This window comes from Choloepus didactylus, chromosome 2 (genome assembly GCF_015220235.1).
Source record: "Choloepus didactylus isolate mChoDid1 chromosome 2, mChoDid1.pri, whole genome shotgun sequence".
Taxonomy (NCBI): Eukaryota; Metazoa; Chordata; class Mammalia; order Pilosa; family Megalonychidae; genus Choloepus; species Choloepus didactylus.
The window spans coordinates 229,075,476-229,098,209 of NC_051308.1; the positions used below are offsets into that span (position 1 = coordinate 229,075,476).

The 22,734-nt window shown below is 51.1% G+C and overlaps 1 protein-coding gene and 1 pseudogene across 1 annotated transcript in view; one reads left to right on the forward strand and one right to left on the reverse strand.

The window, feature by feature from the left end:
- The window catches only part of LOC119527823, a 36,416-nt pseudogene extending 30,272 nt beyond the window's left edge, over nt 1-6,144 (reverse strand).
- A 177-nt stretch (nt 6,145-6,321) lies between these two features.
- ECE1 (endothelin converting enzyme 1) overlaps nt 6,322-22,734 on the forward strand; it is a 115,363-nt gene continuing 98,950 nt past the window's right edge. Inside the window, exon 1 of the mRNA XM_037828260.1 lies at nt 6,322-6,467. Within this exon, the coding sequence (XP_037684188.1) occupies nt 6,465-6,467 (3 nt within the window). The 5' untranslated portion in view covers nt 6,322-6,464. The remainder of the gene's footprint in view (nt 6,468-22,734) is intronic.

Genomic DNA, 22,734 nt, shown 5'->3' on the forward strand with positions numbered 1-22,734 from the left:
AAGAAGTGGAATTGCTGGGTCATAGGGTAATTCAATATCTAGTTTTCTGAGAAACCGCCAAAGTGTCTTCCACAGTGGCTGTACCATTATACACTCCCACCAGCAATGAATAAGAGTTCTAATTTCTCCACATCCTCTCCAGCATTTATTGTTTTTTGTTTGTTTAATGGCAGCCATTCTTATTGGTGTGAGATGGTATCTCATTGTGGTTTTGATTTGCATTGCCCTAATAGCTAGTGAAGCTGAACATTTTTTCATATGTCTTTTAGACATCTGTATTTCCTCTTCAATACTTTTTATTTGATACATTCAATAAAACATAATTTTTCTTTCTTAGTTGCTAGGGCATCAGAATAGCTGGAAGGAAAGAACAGAAATGGTGGAACTGTAACCCATAACAGTCCTTGAAATTTGCTCTATAGCTACTTATTAAATTGTACTTTGAAATTTACCGCCTTTCTGTATGTATATTTCACAATAAGGAAATAACCAAAACTATGGTACTATAACCCATAACATTCTTTGAAGTTTGCTATATAACTACTTGTTAAATCGTACTTTGAAAAACGTCACCTTTCTGCATATATATTATATTTCACAATAAGGAAATAACTGAAATTGTGGAACTGAAACCCATAACATTCTTTGAATTGCCCTCTAACTACTCGTTAAATAACACTTTGAAAGTTATCACATATATATACATACGTATTTAATATTCCACCATAAAAAAATGAAAAAAAATCAAGCAAGATTGTTATAGATTTAGGATGTTAAATTTAAACCCATAGTTTACTACAAAGAAAAACATCTGAAAAAGTCTCAATAGACATCATAGGGACTATGAAAAAATTGGAATATGGACTGTGTTGTTTATATCAATGTTAAATTTCTTGAGCTTACTAATTGTACTTAAGTTGGTTACATAAGTGAATATCCTTGTTTTTCAGAAATATACATGGGAGCATTAAGTGGTAAAGGAGAATGATGTATGCAAGCTACTCTCAAATGTTTAGAAAATAGATGATAGATGGTAGATAGATGATATCACAAATGTGGCAAATGTTAAAAATTGGTAAATCCAGGTATCTGAGTAGGTGGTATGTTGGAGATTTCTCTATTATTTTTGTATTATTTTGCAACTGCCCTGTAAGTTTGAAATACCACAAAATATGAAGTTTTATAAAAGCATTGAAAAGCAATTTAAATATGTATCCAATTTTTTTGAAAATGTTAAAGAGAATTCATTCACAATCTCAATAAACCTTTCTAAAATTCTCCCACCCTTCCTTTTCTCTTGCTCTTTCTTTCCTTCCTTCCCTCCCTCCCTCCATCCCTCCATTCCTCTCTCTCTTGCTCTCTAGCCATATCTCATATAGCACAGCAGGTATATGTTTTCTGGTATGATGGTTTGAAGTTGAATGTACTCCAGGAAAGACCATGTTCTTTTAATCCATTCCTGTGGGTGTAGACCCATCATAGGTCTGACCATTTGGTTGGGTTATTTCAACCGAGATGTGACCCTCCTCATTCAAGGTGGGTCTTAATCCTCTTACTGGAGTCCTTTATAAGAGGGAAAAAAACAGAAAAAAGCCCCAGAGAAGGACACAGAGAAACTAAGACACACAGAAGCAAAGAGAAACTCAGAGAAGCTGAGAGAGGAAGTCACCAAAGCCAGAAGGTGGAAGCAACAAAAATGGGAGAGAAGGACCAGCAGACGTCGCCATGTGCCTTGCTATCTGACAGAGGAGCCCAAGCTCCTCACTGGTAACCGGTCTTTAGAGTCCAGGTATTGTCCTGTTGATGCCTTAATTTGGACATTTTCATGGCCTTAGGACTGTAAATTTGTATGCTAATAAATCCCCATTATTAAAAGCCAGTCCATTTCTAGTTTATTGCATTTCGTCAGCTTTACCAAACCAAAACATCTGGTTCCCTCAAACTCCCTCTTAAAGCTCTTGCTCCCGCCTCTTCCTATTTTTTTTTTTTTTTCTCCCAGCAACCTTGGTCCTTTTCTTGTAGCTTGTTTCTTCCCTCTCTCCTATCTCTGCCCATTGCCCAGATCCACACAGTAGAGGCCCTGCTGAAGCTACCTGAGCTACAAAGTTTCCTTTCTTAAAGAAGGCAAGGAGTAAACGAGGCTATGAACAAGTTGATAGTTTTTTTTACTCTCATAAAAAAAAGGGATGCACATATGTTAATACAGTTAAACACAGAATCACATTTAGCCGTGGTTATATCTGAGGAGTAGGATTCTGGGGGACATTTCTTTCTATTGCATTCAGTTCTACATTGTTTAAGTTATTTTACAGTGAATGTGTGTGAAATCAGGAAAAATAGAGAATTAATTAATTTTTTATTAAATAAGAAATCAAGGGAAAGAGAAAATAGTAAAAAAAAAAAAAGAGTAAGGCAAAAGCAGTAATAAGGTGAGTGTACAAAATATATTCCCTTGATCTTGTATTTATTTAAATTATATAAAGCACGGAGTGTGGTGCCTGGCACATAGTAGGTGCTTGATAAATAGGTCAGAATTTAATGGATCTCCATCCCTTACAGGAAAACAAACTGTCCAATTGATTGTGTAGCTGGTGGCCCAAGGACAAGCTGAAGGGGTTGGACTAGGATGACCTGGGTCCCAGCCCACCAGGTGCCCAGGGCAGGGGGGAGAAGGGGAGAATTCCTGGCGAACTTACTCCAGGATTGGATGAGTTAAGAAATAGTCTAATTGGGTTTGACAAGCTCTGCCTGAAACCTGGTTTACCAAGGTCTGCAGGGTCTGAGCGTGGAGTACCCCCCCTCCCCAGCCTCCTAATGGACTTCTGGTGCCTTAAGGACTAAATCCTCTTGGACACGCTGGTGCCCATGGGGGGTAGGGGTAGGGGGTGAGCATTCTGTTCCTGGATAGATTGGTGACCTCCCCAGGAATTCTAGACTGTAGTTCCAGTTCTTTACAGAAGACAAAACAAAATGTAAAAACTCATTTAAAATGAGTCCCAATTCTGTCTGTAGACTGCATGCTGGTGGGCTGCCCAGTTTGTCCAGCCTCTATCTGGCCTGGCATCTGGCACCAGTATCTTTGTCCAAAAACATCAATCAACCAGTAAGGATCCTTTTGGGTGCCTCCTGTGTACTAGACCTTCCCAAGCATCTATCCTGTGCAAGATAACAGAGGAAAAACAGAGGAAGAATAATCCTAGTATCAACTGTTACCATATATCGAGGGTCTCTGAGGGGTGCAGCCATGAACAAAGTGTGGTCTCTGCTCAACAAGCTTTGGCTTTTCCCCGATGCTGTTTGGAGGTGAGCTCTGAGGATCCCTAAGGAACTGGGGGTTAGGGTTGGAGTTGGCAGCAAACCTTTTTACTTGCTTTGCCCTGAGCAACATAAGGTTAGGAGGCGTCCTCTCCAGGGGCAGCCTGGTGCAATGGAAAAGAGTCAGCCACAAAGTTGGGAAGCCTGGGTTCTCATCTTGGTTCTGCTGCCAGCCCAGTGAGGGGCTTTGGACAAGCTCCTCCCCCTCCTGGCAAGTCCCTTTCAGAGGTGAGAAAACCACAACCTTTCTCCTCCTTTTTCATCCTAGAGCATTCTAGAAAATCTTGTTCACTGATGTGTCCCCAACACTCAGTCCAGTTCCAGCGTCGCTGACAGAGCCTTCCAGAATGCTCATTGAGTGAGTGAAAAAGATGTGAAAATACCTAACCTTTCTTTTTTCTCTTTGGAGCTTGCTGTTGGAGTATAACTATTCTAGTTTGCTAATGCTGTCAGAATGCAAAACACCAGAGATGGATTGGCTTTTATAAAAGGGGGTTTATTTGGTTACACAGTTCCAGTCTTAAGGCCATAAAGTGTCCAACACATCAGCAATCGGATACCTTCACTGGAGGATGGCCAATGGTGTCCGGAAAACCTCTGTTAGCTGGGAAAGTATATGGCTGGCATCTGCTCCAAAGTTCTGGTTTCAAAATGGCTTTCTCCCAGGATGTTCCTCTTTAGGCTGCAGTTCCTCAAAAATGTCACTCTTAGTTGCACTTGGGGTGTTTGTCCTCTCTTTGCTTCTCCGGAGCAAGAGTCTGCTTTCAATGGCCGTCTTCAAAATGTCTCTCATCTGCAGCTCCTGTGCTTTCTTCAAAGTGTCCTTCTTGGCTGTATCTCCTCTTCAAAAGTTCACTCTCAGCTGCACTGAGTTCCCTCTGTTTGTCAGTTCATTTATATGACTCCAGTGACTCAATTTAGACCCACTCCAAATGGACGGAGCAACACCTCCATGGAAATTATCCAATCAGAGTCATCACCCACAGCTGGGTGGGCGCATTCCAAAGAAACACTCAAAGAATTATAATCTAATCAACACTGATAACGTCTGCCTACACAAGATTACATCAAAGATAATGGCGTTTGGGGGGACATAATACATTCAAACTGGCACAATAACATAAACAGGAAAGCACACAGAGCCTAAGGAGACTGCTTGATGATTTTGCACAGACTGAACACACCCGTCCCCAGACCTTACATCAAGATTCATCCTTACCAGCATCCAGAAGCCCCTCTGGCACCCTCTTCCCTCCCCAAAGGTAACACTTGCCTGACTTTGACAGCATAGATTGGTTTTGCTTATTTTTGAACTTTATGTAAATGGAGTGATACTGGTTTCCATTTCTATGTCTGCCTGGATCTCAGAATATCCCTCTAGGAGTTAGGGTACCATTTCCAGGAGGACACTTAAGGAATGGTCGGGAATCTGAAACCAGGTCAGGCTGGTGGCAGCTGACGATATGTCACCCATTCTGCAGAGAGCGGGTCTGGGCTGAGCTTTTACCCAAAGGCCACAGTCCAGCCTTCCCTTCTCCACCCAGCTTCCTGTCTGCTATGTGACTTCAGACAAGTGACCCTCTTTCCTGTGTCCTTCCCTCCACACTGAGGAATTCAGAGTGCTGCTGAATGGAAGGGGGGGCGGGTCATTTCCACAGAGCCCTCTCCCTGCCTCTGGGAACCCACCCACTTGGAATCTGGCTCTGTGCCCCCAGATCTCCCTCCCTAGCACACCCAGAGTTACTCTGGGTCAGCTCCTGGGCTGGGTTGCTCAGCTGCTCCCATTCCCCCTCCTGGCAGATTCTCTCCCAGAATCTACCCTGTCCCCAGCCAATTCACCTCCCCCCACCCCCCAATGGCTGGCAGGCAATTAGATTCCCAGGTCTTTCCTTCTGGCCTCTTCAAAGCCCAAACTCTACCTCCTCCACGATGTCTTTGTCTTTCCTGAATATATACTCATTAACACCCTACACATTACTATTCTCTTTCTCAACACAACACAAATATAGATGATTACAAACTCACAGACTGAAAACACACTTTCACCTCATACACAGCGTTTCGCCTCATCTCTCTCACAAATTGGGCTACACACAGTTGTACCAGATCGCAGACATGCCTCCCTGATGTGCGCGCACACACACACACCCCTTCACACACTACAACTCAAAACCATAGAGATTTAGTATCTACATTTTTACAGCAGGGACAAAAAGTCACTTTGTACCACGTCAGCATGCAAATACACAACAGGACAGATCATACAAACACAAAGGCACACACCTTTTTCTGTTTCTTCCTCCTTCAGTCACGCACTTAAATAACACAGACCTAGAGACAGTCTCTCCTGCACAACACATACACAGGCACTGAGAGTCATCGTTCCTTCTCTCTGCTTCCCTCCCACCCCCTTCTCTCTCTCCTTTTACACACACACACACACACACACACACGCACACGCACGGTCGCCTGCAGTAACAAACCCCAAATATAGTCAATCTCTGTCTTTCCTTCACACACAAACGCACAGGCACTCAAAATCCACCCCCTCCCCGCCTTTGTGCCTCCCCCTCCTTCCCCCTTACAAACACACACGCGCGCACACACACACACACACACACACACACCTGCGGCACGCAGGGTCACACTCGTGTGCAGGAGCCAGGCAGAAGACAAAGGTTGCCGAGGCTCTCGGCGCCCGGCACTGGGACCAGAGCTGCTCTCCCGGCTCCTCCCGTACCGGAAGCTGGTCCTGGCGAGGTCTGAACCCCGTAACTTGAAGCCAGAGGCTCCAGATAACGCGCGGGCCCTCTGGGGTCCCGGCGCAGCCCCGACCTCTAGCTTCCGGCGCGCTTAGGGTTAAGGAGCCCGCGGGGAGGGGGGGGAAGTCCGGCCTCCGGGTCTGATTGGCTGCGCTACCCCGGCCCGGGCCCCCGCGCCCTGCCATTGGCTCCTCAGTGGACCCGCCTCCCACCCACCCTCCCGGGATTCGGTGCGAAGCCGCGCGCCCGCCCGCTGGGAGCCGAGCGCGCCGCCGGGACCAGCCGGCCGTGCCGGGCGAGGAGCGCGGCCGGGAGCCGAGACCCGGAATCCGGGCCCCGGCTGTAGGGGAGCGGCGCGCGGCGGGAGCGGAGCGGAGCACGGGGACCATGGTGAGTGCCGCGGTCGGTCCGGTCCAGCCTCGACGGTCCCCAGCAGCGACGCCAAGGGCGGGACCCGGGCCCGCCCGGCTCGCGGGGGGCTGGGCGCCGGCAGCAGAGGCGGCCCCAGACTGTCTCTCGGAAGGCGTGGAGCGGGGGGCGGCGGGCAGGGCTCGGCTCGCCGGGCGGCGCTGCGCTCGATTCTGTCCGCGGCGGCTGCGCCGAGCTTGGGCTGGGCAGCTAGACCAGGCAGGGTTTGGAGGGCTCGGGATGGCCCGTTCGGTTTGGGGGCAGCTGGTGTGTCTTGTTTGGGGTGTTCGGAAGTCCCTGCACCCGACCGGATTTGGGGATACTGGGCACTCGGGCTGGGTTCAGTTCGGATTTGGGGCTCGATTCCGATGCGACTGGATCCAGCTGGACCTGAGCATCCCGGGATGCTGAGGTTGATTCTGCGACTGGGGGTCGGCTTGGCATCGTGGGTGGCCGGGCTGAGTGCATTTGGAGTGCTAGGATGGGGCGCCGCAGAACTGCCGTTCCCTGTACTGCCTAAATGGATGGGGGCAGGTGGGTTGGGCAGCCAGAGCAGGCTGTCAGAGCCCAGGGGACAACCCCGGTTTCCCAGCATCTCCCAGTAATGGCGTGGGGTCCTTAGAGAAAGGAGTAACTGGACTGAACGCTGATTGCTGATTGGGATGGGCAAGGACACTGGGAGAAGGGAGCTAGGGACTGTCTCTGGAGCTGGAGAGCCTGGGCCCTTCAGTCACCTCTCCAGGGCCTGGTGATCACCTCTCCATCATGGGGGCAGCAGATACCTAGTTCTCTTCCACTTCCTTCTCCACGGGCAAGGCCCTCTGATTCTCTCTCTTAGTCCTGCTCTGTGCCCTGGGAGATGTGTCCAATCCGTGATGTAGAGCCTGCAGAGGGTATGGCCGGTGATGGTGGCTGCCACTCCCAGGCACTCAGCCACTTCCTCTTCTATGTGATGATGCTTCCAAACCTGTGGGGCCCAGGTGGGGGAAGGAGGGGATCCCCTGTAGACCTGAAGATTTCCCCAGTGATCCCCCAGGGCCAACCTCCACTCTGCCCAGAGCTGATATCCTTTGACAACATGCCTTTCTTTTCCCCTCTGGGTCCCTTCCTTCTTCTCACCCCACTAGTATCTGCCTCCCTTGTTCACCCACCACTTGCCTCTCCAGAGTCAGTAGTAATAGAATTATGGCTTAATTCTACACTGAAGGTGCTTAGAGACCATCTGGCATCCAACCTGTCTCCTGAAGCAGGAATCTCCTCTGGAATGCTCTGCTTGAACAGTTTCTGTGGCAGGGAGCTCACTACCTGTGGACTGACACTTGATATACTCCGATATACTGGCAATAAAAGAGGGTAAGAATTTGAGGTCATTTCATCCACTGCCCTGTCCCCAAGCCCACCCTGACCTACGTCAGTCAGAAAGAGAACAGTTTTCCTCCTTACAAACCACCAAAGGGAGAGGTGACCACCCTGCCTTGGTGACACTTTTCAGAGCCTTATGAACTGAGAAGCCCCCCAGCCTGACAGGAAGACCCCAGGCTTTGGCATCAAACACATTTGGATTCAAATCGCAACTCTCCCACTTCCTCACAGGGACTTTGGTCAAGTCCTTGTCACCATAACCTCTGAGTGTCAGTTTCTTCATCTGTGAAATGAGATGACAGTCATGGAAATTCAGTGAGATAACCCAAGTGAGGGTGCTTTGCTTGAATACAGCTTAGTTTCCTTTCTTTTACAACTTTAAGCTCAAGTCAGGAAGTTCTACCTGACATCTAATTTACTTGCTAATCTGGAAGAAGGATTAAAGTTTATCATGTTGTAGGGTGAGGAAGGGGACAGTGATACTTAGAGAACCATTCATTTGTTGATCATTCAACGGCGATTTATCAAACACTTCATATGTGCCAAGCTAGGGAGGAAGAGATGAAACTGACATAAACCCTGTGTTGGGGGAACGCCCACCAGTCCATAAATGTCTACACTGATTCTCAGGCTACGTGGCATGTCCTTAGGGGAGTTAGAGATTTTGTGCCAGTGGAGGGCCTCATTGGGAAGGTGGCATCTGAATTTGAAGCAACATCCCAGGTGGAGGGACCGTGTGAACAGAGGACTGGAGGTGGAGAGCACAGGAAATGATCTTCAAAAGGCCGCAGTGTGGTTTGCCTGGCACCTGGGTGTGAGAGAGCTGGGAAAGAGAAGAGGAAGTCAGCAAGAGAAATTGCCAGGGCTGATAGTCGAATGCTTAAGGGGAGCTGAGGAGTTGGAAATCCACCACTGATTGTTGAACCGCCACGCGTGGGTGGGGTGGAGGCTGACATCAGGCCTCCTCTGTCTCTTTCGTTTTGGTTTCCCCTAAACACTAGTTCCTGGACTCTCATTCCTGAGGAGGGGGTGATTGAGGGCCGCTAAAGTGTTTATTCCCTGAATTGCCTGTTCCATGGGTTTTAAACAAAACCTGCGTTCTCTCCCTCCAGCTGGGCCAAGTTTCCCCTGTCCCGTGGGTTCCTAACTGGGCTTCTTTGGAGAGCATTTGGGCTGTTTCCTGTTGTCCTCTCAGGATCTCCCTGCTGGTCCCAGCTCCCCCACCCAGGTCTCTAACCCCTTGGCAGGGAGTCAGAGATGTTCTTTAAGGCCACAGGTGGGCCTCAGTACAGGCTATGGGATGAGGGTTCTGAGGGGAGACTTTTTAGATCTCCTGTCTCCGGTTATCCTCAAACCACCCAGCAGCAGGAACAGAGAAGTAAAGGCAGTTACCCATGGTCACACAGCAAGACAGTGTCAGCATAGGCTCAACTCTCCTGGATGTCTGGAGGGTTAACCGAGCTGGCAGGTTGGGGTGGGTGGGGAAGGGGGCCCAAGCCAGCATTCCCAGTCTGCTCTTGTGGTGCCTTGAGAATGTTCCTTCACATTCTAAACTAGGGGCTGATCTTAAGACCCCTGCTGAGGGCTGGGAATCGTCGTTCCTGTACAGTGGCCAAGTTGGGAACAGAGTCTGGGGCCTAAGTTTCAGTCCTGGATGTGCCACCAATTTGCTGTTTGATCTGGGGTCAGCCATACCCTCTCCCCCCACCCCAACTTGCATCTCCTTTCCTACCAAACGGAGCAGATTTGCCTCGTTTCTCAGGATGTTGTGAGGATACAATGGATCTAGAAATGCTTTGCCAACCATTAATAGCGTGGGGGAACACGTTATTGTTAGAAGATGCTTGGCCAGCCAGGGGCCCCCTGGGCCAGCCTGTTTGGGGTCCTGGAGCACAGTGCGTTTTCCCTGGGCAGCCAGCGCCTCTGCTGATAACTGGGTTACTCACGTTTCCTTGGGTTGCTATGATTTTTGGTAAACAGGGAGATTGTTATCTTTGGGTAAAGCATGAATACATTGTTTTCTAGACAGAGTCAGAGAAGCCAGGCCCTGTCGGGAGGAGTGGGAATTGAGGTGTTAGGGGCCACAGGGCAGGCTCAGCAAAAAGTTTTGGGCATTAGCCAAGACATAATCTGAGAGGCTAAAGTCCACACCTTGATGTCTAGAGTGATAGAGGGACCATTAGCAAATATTTGCAGCATTTTGTGTTTCTGCTCAACTTTTTCTTTTCAGTTGATTAGGTAAGCACCCCTGCCATGGTCAATGTGCTTCATTCATGCATTCATTCATTCACCAGACAAGTCTGTCTGGTACAATGTGAGATGTTGGGGCTACAGCTTGTGTGAATGAGACTGACAGGTCTCCTTTCCTTTGGCAGGTGGGCAGATGCAGAGATGGAAATTGCAAGTGCAGTTACTGTTGTCAAGGAGACATGCAGGGTGCTGTGGGAGCAGATAGGGAAACCTGGCCTGGAGATTGGAAAAGGCTCCCTGGGGACGTGACATTAAAGCTATGGCCTAAAGAATGAATGGGACAGGGAAGAGCCTTCTGCGCAGAAGGAGCAGAATGTCCATACAGGAGAAAGCATGGTGCATTCGAGTTAGTTCATCTGAAGGTGCAGAGGATGATGCTTGGGCTGTGGGCAGGAGTGGGTCCACACACAGGGGAGATCATGAAGGATTTGGGACTGAATCCTAAGGGCAATGGGGAGCCACTCAGGAGTTTAGAGTGAGGGAGCAACATGGCTGGATTTGTGTTTTGAGATGATTGCACAGGCTGCTTTGGGGAGAATGGTTGGAGGAGTGAGACTGGAGACCAAGAAACAGGAGGCTGTTGGAGTGGCCCTTTGAGAGACACAGGTGTTCTGGACACCATTCCCTGCCCCCCGTCCTTCCCACACCCCCATCAGGCCACTCGGAGTGGGCAGTGATGAGAGGAGGGGGTGGGGAGCCCCAGAGGTTCCACAGAGCCCCTTCCCCTGTGGGATGCAGACCTCACACACTGACCTACCTTCCCTCATCCTTTCAGGGAAATAACCATTGGCTCCTGCCCTCAAGAAATTTTGATCAAATAGAGGAAAAAGAACAGGTTCCCAAATGGCTCTGAAAGGAGGTAGAAAATGATAAGTACTGGCCTGGGGTTGCAGTTCGAGAGCCATCCTGGCTGCAGGTGTATATCAGGGAAGGCTCCCTGGAAGAGGTGGCATTTGAGCTTCCTGTGGCAACACTTAGCTGAGTGCTTCCTAGGTGCCAAGCTTTAGAGAGATAAGAAGGACAAGATACTCTCGTGGTCCTTAAAGAGTATATAGTCTGGGGAGCAAAATTCAATGGACAATCAATCTGGACTCCGCTGGCACTGTGAGTCTAGGGCCCTGAGGGCAGAAGTGGCTGGGAAACCCGCATGCCTGTCTTGCCCTCTGACAGGCCTCCGGATGGCCCCCTACTCTGCAAAGGGCTCCAGGAATCCTAAGGGGAGGTGTAAACAGAGGAGCAGGTTTCTGGAGAACATTCAGGAGTTTGGCAGAGGGAGGGTCTGACTTCAGTTCCCAGAGCCAAGGACCTGGGCCTGGCTGCTGGATCTTCTTAAGGCCCAGAGTGCTTGGGTTCAAAGGGGATTGGTAACCATCTAATTCAACTCCCCCATTTTATAGGCAGGAAGGCTGAGGGGTAAAAGGAAGCTATCTTTCAGGAGTATCTCCCCTACGCCCAGCCCTTAAAGTAATCTCTTTGATAGTCACATCTACTCCAGGCAGTAGGGTTATCTCCACTCTAGAGCTGAGGAAGTTGAGGCTCAGAGGTCACTTAGGGCATTAGGGGCTGGATCTGGGCAGTGGCCTCCTGACCTCCGGCCTCAGGATTCTGGCTTCTGTCTCAAGCTGCTACCTCGATTTAGGAGAAACTGCCTTCCCCGGGAAACCCCTGGGGACAGCGCTGGTTCTGTCTGGAGATGGGCACTGGCCAGGCTGAAATGCTGATTATTTATCTTTCACTGTTGACAGCTCTTTCTTCCCCAGTCACCAACCATTATTGGGTCCCACAGCCAGTTAGTGGCTGAGCTGGGACTTGAATCCAGGGCTTGTGAGTCCCAGCCCAGACCCCATGTCCCCGGCTTAGGTGATAACCCTTCCTGCCTGGCATTGCCCGGGAGCCCCCATCCAGGCCTGCAGCGGCCCCCAAACTGGAGCTGACTCGGGCCTCCTGTCCATATGCCCTGGCCCAGAAGCCTCCTCTCCCCCATCCTCTTCCCATGCGCGTTCCTTTGCCTCCTTGGCTGGGAAGGCAGGAGGATGGCCTCGGCGGCAGCCAGGAGGAATAGGGTTACAGTGTAAACATAGTCATGTCAATATTTACCTCTGCCTGCAACCGAAGCCTCCCAGCTCCCTGCCTGTCACCTCTGAGCTGCCTGTCCCGGGCACGTGGCCTGCTCTGCAGCTCTGGTCCGGTCATGGAGGGCAAGGCCAAGGCTGGGAACCCGGCTTGCAGCCCAAGCTCTGCGACTAACCTTTCCTGTGACCCTGAACAAGACACTCTTCCTTCCTGGGGCCTCAGTTTTCCCATCTGTGAAATGACATGGCTGAAACAGACTGACACAAGGGCCTTTTTCTGCAACACCATGAAGGATGGTAAGCATAATCCTCTGGGCCAGAGCACGGACTCGGAGTCAGGCAAACCCAGGCTGGAATCCCAGCTCTGCCACTTCCCTGTGGTGAGACTGGGCAAGTCACGTAACCCCTATGAGCTGCGTTCTTCACCTGTGCAGTGGGGATCATGCTGGTACCTATTTTGGAGGGTCATTGGTAAGGAATAATGTGATGATGCTTTCAGTTTACTCGGCATAGCTCTTGGCATGGGATGAGAACTTTGTTAATGGTGGTGGCGACAGTTGTTATTCCAGCTAACCATTTTATGATTCTCTGAATTCAGACACTGGGTTGCATCACTGCGGAACTGGAGCCAAGGGTGGGGCCTCTAACCTCCAGCCCTCCTAGGACTCTGGGGCCAAAGGCTGGGCTGGGGGAGCCTGGAGGATTGAGAAAGCCCCTTAGTCAATACCCCAGCCCCCCTCCTGCCCCACAGCTGCCCAGCCTTTTGGAGTTCCTTTTTTATTGGGCAGAGGTTCAGAGCCAAAATGACCTCAGAGATGTGTGGCAGTGAGAGTGACCAGGGAGGGCGGAGGGGGCTGGAGGGGAGGAAGGACAAATTGCCTAAGCATCTCTTCCACAGAAGCTCCAAGGTCAGTACACACATGAGCTGTTTCTTCCAGCCCTGGAGAGGAGGGGCTGTGGGGTGGACACTGGCAGCCATAAGGTGCCAAGCCCACCAGGTGGTGCAGGGAAGGGGCAGGGGCTGCCAGTGTGGCAGAAGTCGACCTCGGAGATCAGCAGGCCCAGGTTCAACCCTGGCTCGACCGCTTTATGCTGTACTGCTTTGGACACTTGCGTCACCTCTCTGAGCTGCATGTTCCTCATCTCTAATATGGAGATATGGAGGTCTATTTCGTACAGTGGTTGGAAGGGTTCAGTCTAGCGGTGCTGCAGAAGAACCCAGCTCAGTGCTGGCACGTGTCAGGACTCAATTGAAATCAGCTGCTGTTGTTGTCATGACTGTTATTGTAATGCCACCCAGATTCCAGTCCTGATGCTGCTAGGCTGGGCTTCCGAGGGGCAGAGTGTGCATTTTTAAAAATTGTGGTGCAGCTCAATTTTGACAAACATATACACCTGTGTAACCACCCCCCAGCTGAAAACATAGAGCTTTCCACCTCCCCAGAAAGTTCCATGAGTCCCCTTCCACCAGCCTGCAGTACGTGATCACTGACATGCTTTCCATCACTCTAGTTTTGCCTGGGGTTGATCTTGATGTACCTGATTCATTCCCGTTTGGGTCTAGTTGCCTTCAGTCAACATTGGCTGTTTTTGATGTTTATCCACATTGTTGCCTGTATCAGTACAGGCCCCTTTTTAGTCTGAAGACTATATTCCATTGGATGGATGTGCATGTGGATGCCTGTGGATGGACGTTTGGGTTGATTCCAGCTTGGGGCCCCGGTGAGCAGGAGCTGCTGTGACATCCTCGTGCCTGTCCCTTCATGGCCCGAAGCACTCATTTCTCTTGAGCAAGCACCTAGGAGAGGAACTCCTGGGTCAGAGGGTCAGTGTTTCTTTAACTTTTGTAGAAGCTGCCACACGGTTCTCCATGGTGGTTGTTCCATTTTCAGGGTGTATCGTTTACCCCTTTGCCAGTGGGTCCAAGGCCTACAAGAAGTAGGCTCTCAGTGAATGTTTTGAAAGAAGGAAGGAAATTGGAGTATTTTCTTTGCCTTAATGCGTCAACTCTGCTCTGCAGGCCCTGCCCCTGCCCTCAGGGCCTGGCAGCTCTGGACTGGCACACTGCCTAGACTCTGGGCTTCGGCCTCATCTGGTGTCCTCGGGGCAGGGAAGGGGTCCTGGCCCTGGGGACCTCAGGCCACGAGGCTCTATCTCTGATTGGCTGTGTGACTTCAGGAAAGTCCCTTCTCCTCCCTGACCCTCAGTTTCCTCTTCGACAAAACACTGGGTTCCCCCAGCTCACCAGTATCTGGTGCTCTCCTCAAATTGGGAGCCACTTGCCGCTGTTGGCTCTGGGCTGCTCCACCTCCAGGGTCTTGCCTGCCCCACTGGTGAGTCCCAGCTGCCCCGTAGCTCTGCGGAAGGACCATTCAGAAAGCAGGTAGGTTCTCTGTTCTTGGTACCCTCTCTAAGGGCCTCCTTGTGACTCAGCCCTCCTTGGGTATGACCCCCAGAGCCCCCCAAAGGAGGCTTGGCAGAGGTGGTCTTGGATCAGGCAGACCTGGGTGTGAATCCTGACCCTTCCTGGCTCTGCACCTTGAGCAAGTCACTCCACCTCTCTGAGCTCCAGCATTTCATCTGCAGGGTTGGAAGGACCAAATGAGGTCCTGTCTCATTGTAGGGATGGCAATGAAGGGGGCAGCAATATCCCTGCCTTTAGGGAGCTGCATTCTAGAGGAGAGAGACAGAGACTAAACCTTCCAACAAACTAACCAGAAAGATCATTTCAGAGAGAAGAAAGAAAAGAGGGTGACGTGGTGCAGGGTGCTTGTGTGGTGGGGAGGGGTGCTGCTCTAGATGGGTGGTCAAGAAGGAGGTGACAGCTGAACTGAGACCTGAAGGATGTGGAGGGGCAGCTGGGCAAAGATCTGGGCAAAGGGAGTTCCAAGCAGAAGGAACAGAAGGTGCAGAGGGCTGGAGACAGGGACAGGGACATTGGCATGTCAAGGGTGGCGAGAAGACTTTCAGGGGCAGAGGGAGTGAAGGGGAGAGGGGTAGGAAGAGACCAGCGCGGTGGGCACGGTGGGGCCAGGCCATGGCAGCTTGTCGGGTCTGGAGGGAAGTGTGTGTTTTATTCTGAGTGATGGGAAGGCCCTGGTGGGCCCAGGTAGGGGGATGCCTCCATCTGGTTTTAGAAAAGTCCTGGCTGCTATGTGGGGCATGGGCTGCAGGGGGCAGAAGTGAGGCGGGGAGGCCAGGTCAGAAGTGGTTGCTGGTGTCGGGTGACAGGTATTCAGTAACTTCACCCTGTCCTGGGGCGAGGAGGCTTATGTTTCTCCAGGATTTAGGAGCTACTTCAGAGGACTGGGGAGAGAGGTAGACGGGGGGCATCCCAGAAGCCGGGAAGTGCTCGTGGCAGCAGAGCATCGTGGGTAGAAGTTACCTTTTCTGCCAGACAGCCCTGCCTTGAAACTTCTGTTTGAACTCAGCCTTCCGGGGTGAGCTTGAGATTCTCTCAAAGTGACCACTTCCTGCCACCCAAACCCAGGGGACCCAGAGAAAGGGGCCAGAAGGGCACCCAGCCAGAGACTGCCCTCCCTGCTCCCACGCTCTCTGCCGAGAAGTGAGGGTGCAGGAAGTGATGGCTGCAAGGGGATGCCTCCGCCGTCTGCCCCCAGCATGGCTTCTGGGCTCTTCTCCCACTGCCAGGCCCAAGGAAATCCTGTGGCTTTGCGGTTCCTGGGTGTCCTGGGCTGGCCTGGAGCAGGAGGCGGCTATGGGAAGATGACACTTCATCTTTCCCTGCCCATGTGGCGAGTGGGTGTTTATTGCATATCCTGCTGGGCTGCCGGGCACAGCAGGTGGAGAAGAGGGAAGGGAGGGCACGGGAGTTCACAGTCACACATGATCTGACAGGAAGAGAGACTTGGAGTCATCTAGACCAACTCCTTGGTGCAAAGACAAAGGCTCAGAAAGGGAAAGAGATTTGCCTGAGGCCACACAGCATGTTAGAGGCAGGACTTAGACCCCAAACTCCAGACTCCTCACCCAGTGCTCTTTCTGGTTAAGATGTGGGGTTTGGAGCCAGGCAGACCTGAGTTCTATTCCCAGCTGTGCCACTTAGTCCCAGCCGTGTGACCTTGGGTGAGGTGCCTTCACCTCTCTGAGCCTTGTTTTCCTCCTCTGGAAATGGGATGATGGTAACGCTACTTCACAGTGTTGTGGTGAAGACTGGTTGAGATGATTGCCATAGAGAGTAGAGCCTCAACGAATGGGAGCTGTTATGATTTGTTACTCTTGTGGTTCTGTCATTCGAGGCTTTGTGAAGAGCTGGAAACAATGGCAAGGGGGAGGAAGGGGACAAAGATATTCAGAGATAGAGTTGACAGGAGTCGGTGATTGGCTGGGGGTGGGGGTCCTTCAGCCCATTTCCTGGGTGGATGAGACACAGAGGCTGCCCGTGTCCCACAGCTTGTCAGCAGTAGAGCCTGGAGGCCAAGCCGGGAGCCTCCCATTCCAGGGCTGTGACGGGGGCCCCTGATTCCTGGCAGCTGCTCTCGCAGACTCCCTCTTCCAGGCCTTCTGGTGGCTATGCCCCCTCCTCATTCTCCCCTACCCCTGACCCCGCAGTCTGGCGGCTCTAGGGGAGAGGGATACTTTCCAGATCTGTCTTTGAAGCATCTGAAGGGGGAGTGGCAGCCCTCTGACCCCCAGATTGTTTCCCTGTGACCCCTGCGCTGAGAGCCCAGGCCCACGGGACTCTGCCCTCCCCAGGGGACCCTGCGCTCCCCAGGGTTTGACCGAGTTCCACAGAAGCCGGGCTGGCAGGGAGAGAGGGTCGGGAGCCAGGGCTGGAGCCACTGTGCACAAACAGCCCCTGTCTGGGGGAGGGGTGTGGGTCTTCAAAGCATTCCTGTTTGAGCAGCTCTGGAAAAGAGACACAGGGGCCAAAGCCTGGGTCACTGCCCAGTGGGGTCTCCCCAGAACTATGGAGACACCCATCATCTGAACATCTTGAACTGGAACTTGTTGGCTTCCATTTTAAGATTTCCTTTTTCTTCCTCCGGTTAATTCTGCCCAGCAAATAAGGCCTCTGAGATGCTCAGTTAAATGAATTTGTAGCTCTGCAGGCCACTCCCCACCGCCCCACCCTGGTTTAAACCGTCCCCTCCTAGGATCTAGCACAGCTGTACTCCTCGTTCCAGTATGTACCTCACCCCACTGCATCCAAGCACCCATTTTCCTTGGCTCTTGGATCTCTCTTTGGGGTTCATGCCACCCTTTTTTTCTCATTAGGTTCTAAGGCCCACTCTCCCCTTAGGCCCCTTCTCCCTAGGAATTGCCCCTGAACTTTGACTCTGGGCCTGATCTCTCTCCAGGGGCATACTCCTGGACACCCCCCCACACACACCCCCACACATAGTAGGTGCTCAAGAAATATGTTGTTTTCCTCCTGTCATCCTCTGGTTCAGCCTTTGTGGCCCTCCCCGACCTGGGTATTTTTGCTCAGGGAGCGGCATGCTGTGTGGAACCGAGCCTGGAAAGCAACATTTGGTGGCTCAGAACCCTGGGTAGAACAAAGGGCTGAGGGGGCAGGAAAACACTCAAAGCCATGGGCTGAGCCCCCTGGTCCTGATAGCCTGATGTGTCAGAGTGAGGCAAGTTCAGGATGAATCAAAATAGTCCCCTCCCCACAGTAGGGAGCTTGCTGCACCAGTGGGAGGTTGGCAGCAGGTTTGGAAAGAAGAGGGGGGTTGGTGAAAAAGCCATTAGTGGTTTCACAGAGAGGCCGGCCAGGCTCTCCTTGGGGGCAGTACCCAGGGCGCCTGGTTTTGTGTAGCTCCTTATACCACCTGTTCTCATTTCTCTCTTACCGGTTACGTGTCTGCTCCATGGACCAGGAATTGGGAGCCACAATTTATTAAAATTAACTTTGATCCTCCAGGGGCTGTGCTAAGCAACATATGTGCATTGACTCATTTCATCCCCCCATCAGCTCTAAAGAGATGAGTCCTATTGTCTCCCCATTTAACAGATGCGGAAGCTGAGGCTTGGCAAGATGAGGTGACTCAGCCAAGGCTGCCCAGCTGGGAAGTGGCAGAGCCAGGATGCTGGCTGATTCTAGAGCCTCTGTTTTTTGTGTGTTTTTTTTGTTTGTTTGTTTTTTCAGGCCCCATGGAACATCCAACTTCAAGATTGAGGGTGGATGTGCTTGTGGCTCAGAAAGGCCCTCGGCAGCAGAAAGAGAGGGAGGCCAGCAAAGGAGGAGAAGAGGAGGTTGCTGCTGGGCAGCACCTGGAAGGCTCTCGGGAGGGGAGAGAGGTGGTACACTTCGGGAGGGACTAGGGAACTGAAAGCAAGTGCCCAGCTGGATGAGGAGCTGGCACTTCCCTGTCCTACAGGCGTGCAAACCCTTCAGTTGGGACTATTTCCCTTGGCCTCAGCCAATGCTTAGGGAAAGATGAATGGAGGGAGGGAGGATACGCTTAGGTCTAAAATAGGGACAAGGGTGGGATGGAGAAGATGAGTCATGTCCCAGGTTGACATTCCTGGGGCCAGTTTATCATTCATCTTGTCATTAGGTGCACATCTTGAGTGTGTAATGTCAGTTAATGGAGCAACAGGATTCTGTCTACAAAGCTATGCTTTGTGGCCAATGCCAACCCCACCTGTTGTGCAGTGTGCATCTTTAGAGAACAGAACCCAGATCAAAGTGTAAGAGCATTTCCATTGGTGAGCTCGGGTCCCTTCATGGAAGAGATTGCTTCATGGAGCCATTCTTTCCTTCTTCGGTGATTTGTCCATTTTCTTGCTGTCCCCAGATGGCAGTGAGTCAGCAACAAAGCCCTTTCGGGAAGGTCTGGAGGAGTTTTTCTTCTCCACCAGTTTCCATTTGAGCAGAGCTGGGTGACACCCAGTGACACATTCGGGGTTGGGTGGGGAGAGGCAGGCTGTCTGCTCTTTGGGGCGCTGGCCTCGGCCTCCTTTTGTCCTCTGCCTCCTGTGGCCCAGCACCGTCTCGGCCAAGCAGGGAGGCAGATTTGGTGACCTGGGGCTCTCTGGCCTGACTCAGCCCAGTCCTGGCCCTCGCTGGGGAAAGTGAGTCATCTCTTCAACCCTGCAATGTTTCTTTTTACGGAAGAAGGGGGAAAGAGGTGAGGTGGGTAGATCCCCTCTCGAGGGGTCCCTTCCAAACTTGATTCTCAGCTGTGAGGAGCACCCCAGCCACGGATGGAGGGATTCTAGGGAGACTGTCGGATGGGGCAGCCAGACCCATTGAAGTCAATAAAGCACAGCTATGGCATCAACTGGGGTCAATGTGGACAGAGCTGTACTGGGATGTGGCGGGGAGGGGGACACTGATGGATGGTCTCTCTCCTTGGGGATTGTCCACAACCAACAGTGCCCCCTGCCCCTAACTTCTACCCACCCAGGGCCCTCATGCTAGTCCATCCTACCCCTTACCTCTCTAAAACCCGATCACCTGATAAAGTTAAGAAGGTATATGCAGGGGAGGCGATAACAAAGTGCTCTTTATTACCTCAAAAATGCCCCAACCCCAATCCTCTTCTCCCAAGTCCCTCGTGATCTTCTTTTCAACCGCCTCCAAGGAGCTTGTGCCAACCCCTCTTGATTGGTAGTGGCTGTTCTGAGGATTTGGCAATTGGGCTTCAGCGAGGGAGAGAGGTGTGATCGCTTAGTGATGTCTGTCCGGGCCTGGGGAAGGGTCCTTAGGGCTGCTCCTAATTACCTTGCCTGGGCCTGGGTTTGGTCTTATACTTTCCTTCCCAAGTATTTTCTGGGTGACCTTAAGCAAATCATTTTATCTTTTTGAGACTCACATTCCTCATCTGTAAAACAAATGAAATGGGGGAAATCGTTACCACCCACAGTTGTGAAAAGTAAGTGTGAAAACATCTGCAAAGCAGCCTCATTTCCTTTGTCTTTAATCAACATCACCTTCTCAAAGAGGCTTTTCTGGCCACACTTTTTCAACTTGTACCCCCCTTCCATATTCTGTCCCCCTTCCCTGCTTAGTTTTTCTCATTAGCACTTACCGCAATCTGACACAATCCATATTTTACTTCTTTTTTAAAAATTTATTCTCTCTCCTCCCTCTTGTATATAAGTTCCACAAAGGCAAGGAATTTTGTCTGTTTTATTCCCTGTTATACCCACCTAAAGAAGTGCTGGCACATAGGAGGCACACAAATATTTGTAAAAGGAATGAGTGAGTGAGAAAGTGAATGAATGAATGAATGCGCGTGCCTAGCACAGTGTCAGCCCATTGGAGGAGCCATGCGCATTTTGGTTCCCTTCCCTGCTTCCTCTTCTTTCTCTCCAACTGTGTTATTCCCGGAGCTCTCCGTCCTCTCTTGTCCCCACTCTCCCGGGGTCAACTTGTCTACTCTTGAGATTTCATGCTTGATTTTTATAGCAGGAACAGGCTCTGGGGAACACAGTGGGCTACATTTATAGTAAAAACAAAAAGGTACTATTTTGGAGTAGAATGCAGAATTGGCATGAATGTTTTAAGACTGGAAAAATGAGGCTTCAGGGAAGGCTTTTAGCCAAGTCCTCAACCCTCCCGGGGGGCCGCAGTCACTCTCCTCTCCTCTCAGAGCACTGGGGAAAAGTGTGAGGAGCACTGGATTTGGAAACGGCCCGGACCTTGGAGCCCCAGGCCCTGGGGACTTTCAACACACATGCATGATCTCCCCCAGGTTCTGGATCCAGGTGCATCGCCGTCCCAGGCTCCGGCCAACTTCCTTTCTCGACCTCCCCTTTTCTGTGTCTCAGGCGAGTCAGTCCCTGGGACTGGGAATCCTGCAATGTGGGCTGTTTGCTCTTAGACAAATGTTTAATTTTGGAATAACCTTAAGTTTACAGAAAAGTTGCAAAATAGCACAGAGTTTCCTTATACCGCTCTCCCGGTTTCATGACTTTGGCGTATTTATTGCAACTAACAAGTCCACATCTGTACATTACTATTAACCAAACTCCAGACTCACCAGTGTCCCCACTAATGTCCTTTCTCTGTCCCAGGGCCCCATCCAGGTTTCCCCGTTGCATTCAGCCGTTGGGTCTATTTAGTCCCCTTTCGTGTGTGACAGTTTCTCAGACTTGACTTGTTTTTCAGAACCTTGGCAGTCTTGAGGAGTTCTGCCAGGTAATTTGTAGACTGCCTTTCAATCTGGGAATTTGCCTCTTCCCGCTTTCTTTGCCCTGGACTCCATCTGTCCTCCTCTTTTCCCTGCTCCTGCCAGACCCCAGTGAAGGGCACTTCTGGACCCAGCCCCCGACCTCCCAAACCGGAGCTCTGCTCACCCTGCATAACTAGACACAGTTGCCTGAGTGGAAGTTGGGGCATCATCTAGACGACTCCCCACCCCTCCAATCCGTCACCAAGTTCTGTTGATTTTGCTGCTTTCTCCCAAGCTTAAGTCCTTTCATTTCTTTCCACCCTCGCCCTTGGTGTCCTCTGTCTGGCCATCTGGCCTGGAGTAAGGCAAAGCTTCCTCCTTGCCCTCCCTGCCTCCAGCCTTGCCCCTCCACCCTTTCCTCCTTTGCCACAGCCTCAAGTATCTTTCTGAAGTTCATATCTAGCCATGTCACTCTCCTGCTTAAAGCCCTCCCACAGCTCCCTGTTACCCTGGGGACCGAGGTAACCTCCTCCATTTGAATTCTAGGGTGTATCGTGATCTAGTCCTTGCCTACTTATCCAGCCTCATCTCTAGCCATTCCCCACCCTGTCCTCCCTGATTCGGCCAAACAGAACTACAGTTCCTCCAGTGCAGCTTACACTTGTCTCCCACCTCCGGCCCTTGGCGTGTGCTGTGCCCTCTCTGTTTTCCTGCCATCAGAACACGAACTCCATGAGTCGAGACCTTATCTGGTTTGTTCTTCACTGTCTCTGGAGTACCTTGGACAGTGCCCAGCACTTAGTAGGTGCTTTACAAATACCTGTTAATCAATGAAAGGGGGGCATAGGGATAAGAAGGCTCTTTATCAAATAATCATAAACAAACCTGAGTTGCAGTGATGACAAATGTCCAGGTGCTTGTATTAGAGGGATTTGGCCTGGTCGGGTTGAAGAGAGGGTGTCCCTGAGGACGTGACTCTCTAGCTGGGATCTGAAAGAGAGGCAAAGTTAACTAGGTGAAGACTGAAGAGATTCTAGGCACCAGGAATGGCACATGCAAAGGCCCTGTGGTGTAAGGGAATATGGACTAAAAGAAAAGCTGGAGCGACTGGGTGGGAAGTGGGGGCATGTTGGGAAATGGGGCCAGAGAGGGGAGCAGAGCCTGAGCCCAAGGTCCTGTGCACCCAATCAGGACTTTTGTCTTTCTCCTTGGAGCAACAGGAGGTCATTGAATGGGGTTTAAAAATGGGGACTGGGGGAGGGGGGAGAAGAAAGGAGAGAAGATAGTGCAGACAGAGAGTCTTGATCATTTCCTACTTGTGTGACATTGGACAAGTCACTTAGCTTGCCTGAGCTTCAGTCTCCTGGTCTGTAAAATGGGGGCAGGACCTCCTACCTTGTGCAGTTGTTGGGTGGATCAAATAAAATAAGGAATGTAAAGCGCTCTAAGCATTCTGGGTGTGTAGTCAGATGCCTGAGA